This window comes from Aythya fuligula, chromosome 3 (assembly GCF_009819795.1).
Source record: "Aythya fuligula isolate bAytFul2 chromosome 3, bAytFul2.pri, whole genome shotgun sequence".
Taxonomy (NCBI): domain Eukaryota; kingdom Metazoa; phylum Chordata; class Aves; order Anseriformes; family Anatidae; genus Aythya; species Aythya fuligula.
This window is the reverse complement of record NC_045561.1, coordinates 81122461-81137015: the sequence shown is the minus strand read 5'-3', so window position 1 is coordinate 81137015 and position 14555 is coordinate 81122461. Positions and strand designations below refer to the sequence as shown.

The 14555-nt window shown below is 39.5% G+C and overlaps 1 protein-coding gene across 2 annotated transcripts in view; it reads left to right on the top strand.

The window, feature by feature from the left end:
• The first annotated feature begins 3610 nt into the window (after positions 1-3610).
• MED23 (mediator complex subunit 23) overlaps positions 3611-14555 on the top strand; it is a 37168-nt gene continuing 26223 nt past the window's right edge. The window contains exons 1-11 of one of the 2 annotated variants that reach the window (XM_032184299.1): positions 3611-3685; positions 4630-4661; positions 4772-4859; positions 5635-5759; positions 5902-6013; positions 6787-6885; positions 7401-7502; positions 8379-8448; positions 9849-9961; positions 11165-11260; positions 11856-11873. In XM_032184299.1, the coding sequence (XP_032040190.1) occupies positions 3626-3685; positions 4630-4661; positions 4772-4859; positions 5635-5759; positions 5902-6013; positions 6787-6885; positions 7401-7502; positions 8379-8448; positions 9849-9961; positions 11165-11260; positions 11856-11873 (915 nt within the window). In that variant the 5' untranslated portion in view covers positions 3611-3625. The remainder of the gene's footprint in view (positions 3686-4629; positions 4662-4771; positions 4860-5634; positions 5760-5901; positions 6014-6786; positions 6886-7400; positions 7503-8378; positions 8449-9848; positions 9962-11164; positions 11261-11855; positions 11874-14555) is intronic. The other variant, XM_032184300.1, reaches the window with a different exon arrangement.

Here is a 14555-nt window from a genome sequence, read left to right as displayed (position 1 = left end):
CATTAAAGACAAATGGTATACAGCCAAATCAAATTCAATAGAAATAAAAATTAAACACAATTGGAAATGTATTCCTCATTCAATTTGGTGGTTAATGGGAGGCCTGTTTGTTATGGAAATGTATAGCCTTCATAGCCTACCAGGATTGAGAACCAGGATTCTTGAATCATTACCAACTGTAACTAATCAAATGCTTATCCAATTCTAAAGTTGAGTACCACATGAGTCATAATTTAAAATAAATTTATAACATTTATTATAAAAAACAAATCCAAAACCTAGAACCATATGAGTGGGTATGAAGAAAATTAGCTCCATCCCAGCCAGCCCAAACCAACACGATCTCCACACCTTATTATATGCCATTTACATTATGCTTATGTCCCACACTATATAATACTTCTTCATTTAACCACCACGTCCCTGCCCATCCTTTGATATATACACAGATATCATTCTCTTAGTCTGCGGTTCACCTTTGTAAAATGTTCCTGAAATGTCCATGGACATAATCTTCATGACTTGGGTTCCATCTGTTATGGTGGTCACAGGAGAGGAGAGGTAGTGTGATGTTACTGGGTGCCAAAGCCAGCTCAGGTGGGGTCACTGCTGCACTTGCGTGGCTTTTTGGGAAGCTCATTCTTCATCGGTTTGAGTGGTTCCTGCTGCAGTACTTCCTACAACACGCAACTCAAATCATGGGTTACAGCTTAAGGGTCTATCCATACCAGTCTTCACCCTTCGTCCCTTTGGACCAGACTATCAGACTTAACTTTGCAATGGACTCCTCACCCTCACCCCAGCTCCTAACCAAGGGTTGCGATTCCTGTAGAGGTAGTGTTGCAGTGTGGACGTACGTGGAAGGCACAAGTCCCTCTGACTTGAGACGCTGCAATTGCAGCCTGTCCAGTCAGCAGCACAGGAAAAAACAGCAAAGCCCTGGCAATTTGCCAGTCCAGGGACGTGGCCTTTGCTGTTATCAAAATGTTCCCAAGCACAGCAAAACATGATGCTAAGTGCAGCAAATAGCAGCCGCTAGCAAGCACTAGACTCTAATACAAAAAAAGCAAGCAAGACCTGTGGCAAGCACAGAAACCTGCCAATGAATAGCTAAACAGTGTAACAGCTATAAATCTGGCAGCTTATAAATCAAATCTGTTGTTATCTTGAGCGCCACTGGCCCCAAGTTGGGTGCCAAAAAGCACTCTGGTGGGTTAACCTCTGTAGGCAGCCAAGCCCCACCCAGCCACTCGGTCACTCCCTCCCAGAGGGATGGAGGAGAAAACTCTAGGGGTAGAAGAAAAAGAAAACTCAGGGGCTGAGCTAGAGTCAGTTTAATAGGTAAAGTAAAGCTGCATGCACAAGCAGAGCAAAACAAGAAGATAGAACTTGTTTGCTGTCCTTGTATAACAATTGTGAGAATTAAAGCTGTGTTTTTGCAATAGAAAATACCACTAACCTTGCATATTCAAAAGTGATTGCGCAGGCACATCAGTGAGAGGTATGTTAGGCAGATAAGGGGACAGTGGAAGGTCCCACTGCCCCAAAATAAGGAGGATGGCTACAAAAAACAAGACAAGCAGTTGTGGAATCAGCAAAAACAAAACAAACAAACAAACAAAAGATCATGGGCCCTTCCAGTAATGAGAGAAGAAGAAAAAAGGGGAAAAATGAGAAATTACAGGTTCGTCAAATAAAATTGTACATATATGGTGTAGTAACAAGCATCAAGTAGGTTGTGAAGCTGTAGTACTCAGCCAGTGAGGAAACAGTGGAGGAATCAAGTGTTGGGTAATAGGGGATATAAGGTTATGATACACTTCTGCTGTGGGCTCCTGCTTGCAGGATGCCTGCTATTGCAATCGTGAATAAAAATGCTGCTTCACTGAGATCCTCACCCAAACCTATGTTATTGGTTGCAAATTGTTTCTCATATATATTGTTGCTTGTCAAAATGTTTGCTTGCTCTTTTATATATTTAAAGTCATTTTGTAAGGTGCATTTCCTTTTCTGTCACTGGAATTTCAGGGTCATTTCTTTCTCATGCAAACGTTTCTTTCCTTCCTTGTTTGGTCAGGCTTACAGCTCCTTTTTACTAAACACATGGAATCTGCCATGGCCTCATTCCTTGGCAGAGACAACTAGGTGCAATCCCAGCCCTTAAGACTTGTACTGTTCTTCCTCTTTGACACTTGGGTCCCTTACAGAAGGCACGACGACCTTTACTTAGACCTGATTTGCCTGTGTAATGGCCCTGACTTGGACCTCAGCTCTACCTCAGGGACCAGGTTCTCTGCTATAGGTAAGCTCATATGTAGTTCAGTTTTATTAAAATTAGATCTGGTTAGACAAATATGGTGGTTTCACATTGATGGTCAGCTAAACTCCACCACATGGTCCTCCTGCTCCCTTTCCTCAATACAACATGGGCAGAAAATATGATATAAAAAAAATGGGGCTGAGATAAAGACAGGGAAATCACTAACCAATTACTATCACAGGTGAAACAGACTCTGTGTGGGAGAATAATATCCTTTGCTGCTTATTGTTAACAGAGTAGAGCAGTAAGACACTAAAGCAAGCTCCAAAGATCTTCCCCCCATCCACCCTCTTCCACCTCCTCCCCTCAAGTGGCACAGGAGAATGGGGGCTCCAGTCTCTGGCACTTCATCTCTGCTGCTCCCTCACGGTCCCTCCCTGCCCCTGCTCCCCGTGGGGTCCCTCCCAGGGGATGCCGTCCTTCCCCAACTCAGCCTGTGGGGGCTGCCCACAGGCAGCAGCTCTTCAAGCACTGCTCCCACACAGCTCCGTCCCACGGGGTCCATCCCCAGGAGCAAACTGCCCAGCACGGGTCCCCCACGGGTGGGCGGCAGCTCCCCCCGGACCCCCTGCTCCACCGGGGGCTCCTCTCCACTGGCTGCAGCGTGGAGATCTGCTCCATGTGGGACCCATGGGCTGCAGGGGGACAGCCTGCTCCACCAGGGGCCCCTCCCTGCACAGCCCGCAGGGGAACTGCTGCTGTGTGCCTGGAGCACCTCCTGCCCTCCTGCTGCATGGACCTGGGGGTCTGCAGGGCTGGTTCCCACTCCTCTCTCCCAGCTGCTGTTGTGCAGCAGTTATTATTATATTTTTTCCCTTCCTTCAATCTGCTCTCCCAGAGGCCCACCCAACATCACTCTCTGGCTCAGTTCTGGCCAGCAGCGGGTCCCTTTTGGAGCTGGCTGGGCTCTGCTCCCAGGGGCCACCCCTGGCAGCCATCCTCTGCTAGCCCTTGCTGTGCAAATCCACAGCGGGAAAGGCACCACGTACGAGATAAATCACTCTTGGGACCTACATGCATTAGGGACCTCAAGACCATCTTACGATCCACTTTTAAAACTCAACATTGGGTGTGGCATTTGGGGCAAACTGCGTGGCGCAGAACTCTAGTTATAAAGTCAGATTAGGTTTAAAATAAAGGCAACTCTTCTACCCCTTTTCTCCCTCCCCTCCCTCCCTCCCCGCCCGGAACGCAGAGGCGGCGGAACGCCGGAGCCGCGCAGCCGCTTCCCGGGGCGGGAGGGGGACGGCAGCGGCCGGGACCTTCCGGCGGGGGCTGCGGCGGGCCCGCGGGGGCGGCGGGGCCATGGCGCTGCCCATGGCGCCCATGGAGACCCAGCTGCAGAGCATCTTCGAGGAGGTGGTGGTGAGGCCGGGGGGGACGGGGGCGCCGGCCAGGGCAGGGCAGGGCAGCGGCGGAGCCCCCCCCCCCCTCCTCCCCGTGGGGAATGGCGGCCCGGGGTGTTTCGTGGCGTGGTGTGTGCCCGCGCCTCGCCGGCCCCTTTGTGTGGCAGAAACGGCCTCGTTGCGTTCCTGCAGCTGTGGCTGAGGAGATGCCGGGCTGGCGCTCTCGCTGCTGCTGTTGCCGATCTCGTGGGCAGCAGTGAACCCGCCTCGCGGTGCTGTGAGGAACAGGCGGGCGTCAGGCCTCGTGTAGCAGCTGGAGAAGGCCGAGAGTTGCATCCAGGGGCATTTCTAGGCGTTGCAGTTGGGTATAATGGCATTTAAGAAAAAAAAAAAAAAAAAAAAAAGCTTTAAAAAGATAAACTGGTATTCATAGATAATCTACTGCAAGGCTGTATGATCGCTTCATGGAATTTTAAAAGCGATGGACTTAAACTCAGGTGGAGCAGTGACTGTGTATCCAATTGATTTGTGTAGCCAAGTGTCGTGAAACAGGAATGGGACAAAAAGCTTAGCAGGATTCAGAAATACTAGAAGGATTTCTTGGAGTGTGGGAGGAGAGCTGCAGTTACAGAATTAAACGATTTCTACAACTTTGGGACATAAGCTAAGAAAGAGCCTAGCATAATAGGCTGCCCAGGGAAGTGGTGGAGTCACCATCCCTGGAGGTCCTTAAAAGACGTTTAGATGTAGAGCTTAGTGATACAGTTTAGTGGAGGACTTGTTAGTGATAGGTCAGAAATTGAGCTCGGTGATCTTCCAGCTTAGATGATTCTGTGATAACAGAAGAAATGCATCCCCCTCTGATACAGTCCCATTAGAGCCCTCCTTAGCGTTGTGTCCTGCTGGTTAGGCACCCTTGGAAAACCTTGTCACAGCAGCTCACCTGGGGCTTTTCTCTTGCAGAAAACGGAGGTAATTGAAGAAGCTTTTCCTGGGTGAGTGCGATGTTAGATTTTTTGTTTGTGACTTTCTGTGTGAATGCATTTTTCTACTTGTATTCTTTCACTGGTGTAGTGCTAATAACCAATTTTCTCATTTGCATTAGTATGTTTATGGACACTCCTGAAGATGAGAGAACCAAACTGATCAGCTGCCTGGGTGCTTTTAGACAGTTCTGGAGCAGTCTTTCCCAGGTTAACATTTAATTTGTTGCTTCTATATATATATATATATATTTTTTTTTTTTTCCTGCCCATGTAGTAAAACCTTGTCTAGCAGACAAACACTGAAGCTATAAGGTGTGTTTCCATTTATTCAGAATCTGATTTCAGGTATGGCCCAGTAAAGAATATAGGAAGACTATGCAAGAAAAAGATCAGCTTTTACATTAGTAAGATTACATTTTACGATTACATTAGATTTTACATTAGTAAGATTAGTTGTTCAGCAAAAGTTGTGCATTTCTAATAAAGATAACCAAGTGAAAGTAGTAACTTTTCAAAAATAACTTTTTTTTTTTTTTTTTTGTAGAAGTGAATAATTAAAACGAAATGAAAATAATGTTTATGCTCAAAAATGACCTTTTAATAGTTGGATACCTCTAGGCATTCTTCTTGTAACGGGAGATCTACTTCATTTTCAGTCAATTTGATTATAAATGATACGGGAAGAACAGTATAAAACAGTTCTACTTTTTATTCTCTTCTGTGCTGAAAGTATGTGAAAAACAAAGTTGACTATAGAAATCAGTTTCAGGTATGAGATGAGACTTCAATGGGAACTGTTTCCAACATTGTATCAAATGACTTGTAGGGAAAACTGAATGTTGGACAACTGGACTAAAAACACTTTAAATTTCATTCTCATCTCCTGCCAGTTTCAGTTCTTCATGATAGGAGATTATATGAATGTTATGGTTTGTTTCACTACCCATAAATACATTGTTTCTCCCCTTTGCTGTTTTTTCAGGAATCCCATGAACAATGTGTCCAGTGGATTGTAAGATTCATTCATAGCCAGCACAGTCCTAAAAGAATTTCTTTTCTTTATGACTGTTTAGCAATGGCAGTTGAAACTGGACTCTTGCCACCCAGGTAAGTTAAGCCACAGTGAGTCAATAAATAGGATACTTGAAAGCTGCAGTATTGCAAGGTGCTCTGTGAGAGTGTTATTAAAGAATGTGAGAGCACATGCTCATAATCCGACGTTCATTCTTGCATTATCTTCTTCTGCTAGGATGGTTTGTGAATCTCTGATAAACTCCGATACGCTGGAGTGGGAAAGGACACAGCTATGGGCCTTAACATTTAAATTGGTCCGGAAAATTATTGGAGGTGTAGACTACAAGGTATTCCCCCCCCCCATTCCTTTCTTTGCGAGAAGATGTATTGCTTTATGGCTTTGCTTTTATGCTTTTGTGCTGGTGAACTCCAATGTTTCGAAGTGTGCTTTGTTAATGAAAGAAAAAGGTAACTGAGTGAGGCCTGTTTTAATGCTTTTTTGTAACTGAGCTTTATGTTAATAGATAATTCTGTACAGATATGCAACTTCTCCTACTCTCTTTTCTAGCACACAATCTTCTGTCCCTTTATTGGTTACTAAATATCCCTAATGCAGTTGCATAAGTGGTACATGCAGAAAAGTAATGCTATCAAGCAGTAAGGCTAAAGTTCTTGCATTTGCTCTGCCCCCTGTTGGTACGTAGGAAAAGCAACTCTGAGTCTTTGGCATGGTCCGACTCCAACAAAAGGAGCAGAAAACCATGCACATCTCTCAGAAGAAGACCACTTCACAAATGTTGGTGGGTGTGTTAGAGCAAACCCATAATGCACAACATTGTATGTTGGGCAGTCTGCACAAGACGTCATATGTTGGGTATCTGTGGATGCACATCAAGATTTCAGCAGTTATTTTTTTTACCTGGGGTATGCCGAGATTGAGAAGTCCCATAAGAGGTTTAATGCCATTAGTGTTCACATTTTCCCTAGCACTCTGTCTGCTGGCACTTAGCAAAAAACATCTGATTTCACTGAAGATGCTGTCTGGTCATATTCACTGTGTAATTTATCTGCCTGAAATGAAAAATATCCTGGAACATTAATTTTGTGTGCTTTCTTTTAGGGTGTGCGTGATCTGTTGAAAGTAATCCTAGAGAAAATCTTAACAATTCCAAACACTGTGAGCTCAGCTGTTGTGCAGCAGCTTTTAGCAGCAAGAGAGGTAGTTATCTCAATTTTACATGATGTCACATCAGTCTTTCAAATAGAGCCACTCTAGCTATCAGAGTTGATACAGATCAACAACAAAGACCTGTTGTTTTCTGTTACTGTGTTTCGTACCTCATACGAGGAGCTTTTTGGGGATGCTGTTGTGCACTAAAATCCCTAAAGGAAAAGTCAGACCTCATGTTTGACTTACTGAAGTAAGTTGTATGAGATAAAATGTTGAGATTAACTACTTTCTTTTTTCTTAGTTAGTGAAAATACTAGTAGTTTTCAACCTTTTATAGGCAGGCATAAAGGCATGGTTTTACTTGAGCTTAAACAGCCTAACTTACACTAGTACAATTAAAAGCAGATTTTAATCTAATGAACTATCAGGGTACAACTTAAGAAAAAGTATTTTAATCTTGCTAGTATTTATTTTTATGGATTGCCCCAGACTAGTAGACAGGCCATACCTTTGTCTATCTTATCCCAACTTTTTTTAACGCTGATACATTCTTCTACTTATAGGTGGTAGCCTACATTTTGGAAAGAAATGCATGTTTGTTACCTGCCTACTTTGCAGTTACAGAAATCAGAAAGCTGTATCCTGAAGGAAAACTTCCCCACTGGGTAATGACAAGATATAAAATCATGTAATCTAGAGTTTTGTTTTACGGAAAACAAAACATCGTCTCTCTCTCTCTCTTTTTTTTTTTTTTTTTTTTTGCTTAACACATTTAAAGCGAAGATTTAGGATCTTTTATTTAATGGCAAATTCTGTGTTTAGGTATGTCAATTAAAGGTGTAGGCTTGTTGTGATGGGATCAGCAGATCCCTGTGTTCTTGCATGAAGTTGATGGCATAGTTTTGACCTCTAGCTTGGTGTTCAAAAGTCTTGATGCATTGAGTTGGGTTTGTTGAATACGTTTGGAAACACAGGTCATGCTTACCAACCAGATTGTGCTCTTTCTGTAGTGAGAAAGAAAAAAAGCACTTTAAATTGCTGACTGAGATGGTTTTGTGTGTTTAAATTCAGTTCTGTGATAAATGTCATGCAATAAAAATGGTCATTGTTTCTATAAAGAATGTAATATTGATCTGGAAATAAAAAATATGGTGCTTTATTGTTGTGGTATTGTTATCCAGAGATAAACAGAAATTCTGAAGTTTATTTTGTCTTAAAATCTTTGTTCCTAAATAGCATACACTGAAATAATGTGGTATATGTAAAAGAAACCATTATTATAATGTTATTAACAGTTATTATTGCTCTTATTCAAGTGTAAAGTGAGAAGAGTACTTCCTTCCACTTTACAAGGTTACATTTTTCTTTTTATGGTTTCTAATTTCTGGAGTATTTTTCTGACTTCTTGAAATGTGTAGGGAGATAGCTATTTTTAGTAGATTTCTTTGTATTTAACTAAAATGCATGAACTTTTTTTTTTTTAGTCTTAAATAATCTGTATCAATATATGCAATTGATATTGCATATCTTTTCTCACCCAGTTACTAGGTAATTTAGTATCGGATTTTGTGGATACCTTCAGACCCACAGCAAGAATAAATTCCATTTGTGGTAAGAGAATGACTTGTATTCACTAAATATTTTGTTTTATATAACCTTTTGGGGCATATAGTCATCTAAGCAAAATGATTCAGAGCTTATGTCTCGTGTAGTATCTTTCCTTTTGTTAGTTTATTTTCAGACTTGCTTCTCCAGTTTTTGCTTTGAAGGGGAAAATTGATATTGATGAGGTCAAAAGCATTCAAGTTGATAGCAGAAGTGTACTTCTTGTTACATGGCTGTGTAGTTTGTATCTACAGTAGACCTTAAGAAAATCATAGCGTTTCTGCATTTAAGGATTTTGAGATAAAACAGATCTACCGGCTGGTATGTTAGTTTTAGAATATTTTCTGATTTCAATTTCCATTGGAGCTTTTGTAGCTGCTCAGTTTCATCCCTATTGTGGCAAAGTTCCCTGTGAACTTCCTAATTCAGAGGAGAACAAAAGTTTGCTGTTTTAATTGTGATGCAGGTTGTGGTTTTCTTTAAAAAGATAAAGATGTCTTCTGTTTGCTTTGAGAATTAAGTAACTTTACGACAGTTGCATTGTTTCTTAGCTCTTAGCAAGTGTTGTTGCAACTGAACTTAAAGAATGAAGAGATTAAGAGTGTAAAATCATAATGTCCCCAAGCATTTTGATTCCAAAGCAGTTATTTTACATGTATAAATTGAGGAGAAGATACAAGTATTTATACTTCTTGTTTTATGTGACAGTGTTATGATTGGTCTGGACAGCAGAAGTTATGGAATTTGAACTGAGAATGAGATTGAGGTCAAAGGTGGGGCACCTAAATTTAGATGGTTACGCACAGATGCACTAGGGGCTCAAGTCAGATGCTTGGTTAAACAATTATGTTATAAAATTATTATATATATAATATATAAATTATATTATAAATATGGTTAAACAATTGAAATATATCCAAGGCTCTATCCTATACTATCTAATGAGTCTAAATTTATCCTACAAAAACTCTTGGTGTGCAATCAGCTGAATCACGCTGGCCTACACTGACTTAGTTGACTACGTTTCCTGCAACTGCAGGAGGAGCACAGACACTTGTATTTGACTAACATCATCTTGAATGGTTTGGCATACAGTATGAAGTACTGTGATTTTCCCCCATGGGAATTAGTGTTTCTTTTAGATTAATACTTGCAAATACTTTAATTTTCAGGGTACCCAATCTGAATAGAAGGGGATTTAACTCCTTAGATACTTTGTTAGTTGAGAAGTTGAACTTTCTGTTGGGGAAAATAAAATCAGCTTGAAGCAATCCTATGGTAAAAAGCTATAAACAGTGGAAATGTAAGGAGAGCATAAAAGTGGCTGAGGCTACTTTTTGGATCAGAATGATTAATGATAGGTCAATTTCACTGTTGTAGAATTCATGATGTTTCATTGCATGTAGGTCGCTGTAGTCTTCTTCCTGTGGTAAATAACTCAGGTGCCATGTGTAACTCGTGGAAGCTGGATCCTACAACCCTTCGTTTTCCTTTGAAAGGTCTCTTACCATATGACAAGGTATGCCTTATTAAGCATCTTAAGCCTCTTTATGTTCCAGAAATACAAAGGTTTTATATTGTTGGGGAAAAAAAATTCAACTGTGAATTTCCTATTGGTCAGCTAGGCTAGCATTGCAGTTGTAGATGTTTTCCCTGTGTTATCTATTTCAATGATCTCAAACTGTACGTGGAGGAACTTTAAAGTAGCATGTAGTGTAACTGCTGCCCAGGAGGCTGAAGAAAAATTTGTTTCATGTTCTTTGTTGGTGTGTGCTTCTGGGAGCAAGTGGGAGCAGAGAATTGATTGAAAAATAGTTTAGCAGTGAGGAGATAAAGAGAATGGGAAGGTGATTTCTTCTTTTCTATGTTCTTTGTTATTCCATGGGAAAGATACATTTGCAATTCAAACGTAAATAGAAGTTAGCTTATTTGAAGTTAGAACTCTGGAGTGTGAAGGAGTGGTGTACTGAAAGAAGTTAACAATGTAAATGAACGGGACAAAAATCCAAGGTATCCCATCCCAAATAACCTAGGCCTCTAAGGAAGGATATAGAAGATCTAATGTCGCATGCTGTTCACAGTCCACAGCTATTTTCAATTTAGGGGTTTCCTGAGACAAGCTTGGATTCTATATTTAATAACCATTTCTTTTCCCAATACTTGTTCAGTCTTCTCTTGAGCTCATGTAAACTGTTAGCATCCTCAGTATCCTTTTGACAAGGAGTTCTACCTTTCAGCTTTGTTGCGTGAGCTGTTGCCTTCTATTTGTTTTGAGTCATGCTTCAAATAACTTTTTTTCTTTGAAGTGATTCAGATGTTGGAAGATACAGTGAGCAGTTCCATATCTGCTTTCTTTGTGTCACTTGTGATTTTTATGGATCTTGGTCATGTGCTTCCTCAGCTGCCTTACCTAGCTTCCTTTCAGTTCTTGATGGTCTTCCAGAGTCCTGCTCGCAGTTTTCCAAGGCTGTTTTCAGAAAGCATGACACCCTGTTACTGGTTTTAAAGAATATATTTCTATCTAGTCCCCATAACATCTCTAAAGAGTTCTAAACAGTTGCAGTTATTTCCTTCTTTCTGTTGGGTATCAGAGCAAAAAAGATTTGCATAAGTAGATCATAGGTAAAACACTTGTTACATTGTTAACTCAGTTAAATAGTAGTATTAAACGTCATCTTAAGGCAATATATGTTTGTATATGTTTGCTTTTTTTTTTTTGAAGGATCTGTTTGAGCCGCAGACTGCTTTGCTGCGCTATGTGCTGGAGCAACCGTATTCAAGGGATATGGTCTGCAATATGCTAGGTCTGAATAAGCAGGTACTGTACTGTGCTGTAACACATGGTTTAATTCTGCATAGAATCTGCACTATTCTTTTTCTCTTTTCTTTGCTATAGCTAACTAAGCAAAACAGTTTAGGTCCAGAGAGTGATTTTTTTTAATTATTTTTACTATTTTATTTTTATTTTATTTTTTAATGAGATCATATTAGGTTAATTGGACACTGTTGTTCCTATCATTTGGATATTGCTTTACGAATGTTAAATTGAAAAGTAGAGATTTAAAATATGATTTTTTTTTGCATTGCTTTTTTTTCCTATAAGGCCAGCCTCAAGTACACCTTTGACAGACAGTAGGAGACTGCTAGCTCAAAAAATAAAAAACGGTTCTTGTTCCTGTTTTTAGTTTTCAAAATGTTGTATTTTGTTGTATTGGCATGTTACAGTACTACAATAGTGGAACGCTGGGTTTTGTTTTATTATGTTTTTTCTTTTTATACATTAGAATGGGAGGGCTTAGTCTGGCTTGGGGATCCTTGAGGCTGGCCTCATAGTCACTGTTTTGTCTTTTCTTTTTTTCTTCCTTTATTTTTGTTCTGTCCTGTCTTGTCCTGCCCATCCTCCAATGCTCTAGACCTTGAACATTGCTCAGGTATGTTCACAACCTTACTGTTGTATTGTGACTAACGATACGCTGGCCGCTTTGTAGCCACTGATTCCAGTTAGAGAATACATGTACAGTCAGGGCTTGAAATTGGCAGGACCATTAGACAAGGGCAAATTGTCAATACAAATCTCTTCAGATATGAGAGAGAGAGCATAATACTCTGACAGTCAGTGGTCCTTTGGTCCTAAGATTTTGATTGGAATGGACTGCTACCATTACCTTTACCAGTCATAAGTACTTTTATTGCTGGAATTTTCAGATGAAGAGAGACTCTTAGTTCAAGACTTCTTTCCTTATGCAGGTGGAAAAACATCCACTGCACTCAACTGTGAAATTACAAAGCTGTAAATACAATCCTTGTTAATATATATATTAAAAAAAAAAAAGCATTAGGAAGCCTCTGTAACAAACTTCCCAACAGGCAATTATAATATTTTTCAAGCTAGGTAAAACACAGTAGTGTGATAAGTAGTTCCTTAAAATTTGGACTACCTGTGGGGTTTTGTTTGTTTTTGTTTGTTTGATTAAAAAAAAAAAAAAAAGGGCAAGCCTGAGCAAATCAACCAAGTAGACTTTGTTCAAAATTTGAAGTACACTACTATATTTACAGTTGATCCCTTGTTACAATAATAATTCCTCTCCTATTTAAAAAAAAAACAACAACAACAACAACAACAAAAAAACACAAACAACATTTCAAGCTTTATAAAATGGCGTTGCTGTTTGCAATACTATAGTGAAGGTTGTGTCAGTGTTTCCATTTAAGAAACTTTTTTCAGATTTTTAACTTGACTATAAAATTTACATGATTCTGAAACCTTGTGTATACTTTCTATTTTAAGTGAAATACAGCAATGCTCCCATGCTCTTTCTGGATTGAGACAATGTTTTTGAATGCACGAATTCCTACATCTTGGCAAACAGTACTATACTGTTGTATACAACAGTCTTCTGTATTTGAGACTCTTAAAGCAGCTGAAATGTTAAACCTCAGAAATGAGCTGCTAGGTTTAGTGTTCAGGCGAGTAGTATTTGTATTTTGGGTCTTTTCCTGTGTCTACATTTAGATAATAATTTAAACTCTTCTTGTATGTATATTGTAGCTGGTAAATCATACAAGACTACAGGAAAAAAAATATTAAGCCCATTTTATTCTAACTGTTTGTGGTCTGTGCCTTAGAGTCAAAAAATGTCAACATTAAAAATGCTGTTTATTTAGTCTTATTTTTCCATCCTATAAATATAGTTGATGGAAATTCAATTGAATTAATTAAATATATTGAAGTATACTTTTTAAAACTTGGTCAGTAGCGTATGAATTTCTACACAAAGTTTCAACCTGGCATGAAATTTTATGGCCAAGGAACAAACTTGAAGAATGTAGCTTATAAAGGAAATGCTGACAGAACATGAACTATAGCTGTGCTGCTACAACTACACCAGCGTAAGGACGTTTAGGCTGCTGTGATTCAAAAGTGCAAATTAAGAGTAGGGTGGTGTAGTGGTATAGAACAGGAATACTATATGTTCTACTGAGACATTGATATATTCTGTTTAAAGCTGTGGAAAACATTACAATTTTAATCACTTTTTAGGTACAAATTAATGTTATAGCTGAAGTTGTTAATGTATCCAGCCGATAAAAAAAAAAAAAAAAATAATAGTGTGCTTTTCACAAGTTGTGTTACTGCGTTGGTGTTTTCAGTAAAATGGCTGATAATTTTGTATTTTATACGTAGAACTGAACTAACCTCTATACGTTGATTGTCACTGTAATAAAAGATGCTTAGCAATGCAAATAGTTCCAAGTTTGTTTCAAAAATGAATACGGAAACACCTCGAAGTGATGATCAGGCATTCCTTTTTATTTATATGAAGCTGCTTGTATGCCCTGTCAACTATTCACACAGATCCAGTTGCAGGATTGGAGCCTTCATTTGAATCTTTTGGCATCACAAACTAGGTATGGTTCAGCAGATCGGAAATTTGCCCTAGTTCTCGAATGTTCTTGAAGACGAACAATGAAATTCTCTGGTTCAGTCTTAACTAAGCAGATGTGTGTTAGAAAAATGTTCACTCAAACCGTCTCTGAGTTGTGTAGAAAATACATATCCAGCTGTCCGCTAACCTTGCAGAGAGAAACAAGAAGGTAAAATTTGGTATGTTTCTGCATTCATATCTTCCTTTCAGGAATTTAAGTTTTGATGTGGGATTTTTATGAGCTTTTTTATACTTTTACCAAGTCTATGTATGGCTTTAAGTCCAGATGCGGTAATACAGACTTCAGAATATTCCTTCTGTTGGACTGTGGGGTTGGCTTTTCTTTTCTGCTAGTGTATAATTCTGTGTGTGGTAGTATTTTCTTTTCTACCTGTGTGAATTGGTCTATAGGAAGGAGAGTTTTAAATTGTATCTTATCATGTCTCTTCATATACATGGGTAGTACTCCCAATACTTACCTACCTTTTGAATAATTTTGTTGAGGTATTTAACAATCTGTGTGGGTTTGGGTTTTAGGGGAGTTTTTTGTTTGTTTGCTTTTTTTTTCTTGGAAAATGCTTAAAAGCTTAGTATCTTACATTGCCAAATTAAGATTCAGTTTAGGGATCATATTTAAGGGAGTACTTAAAAACACGTGCTTCTTTGAATCAAACTTTAGTAATGTCT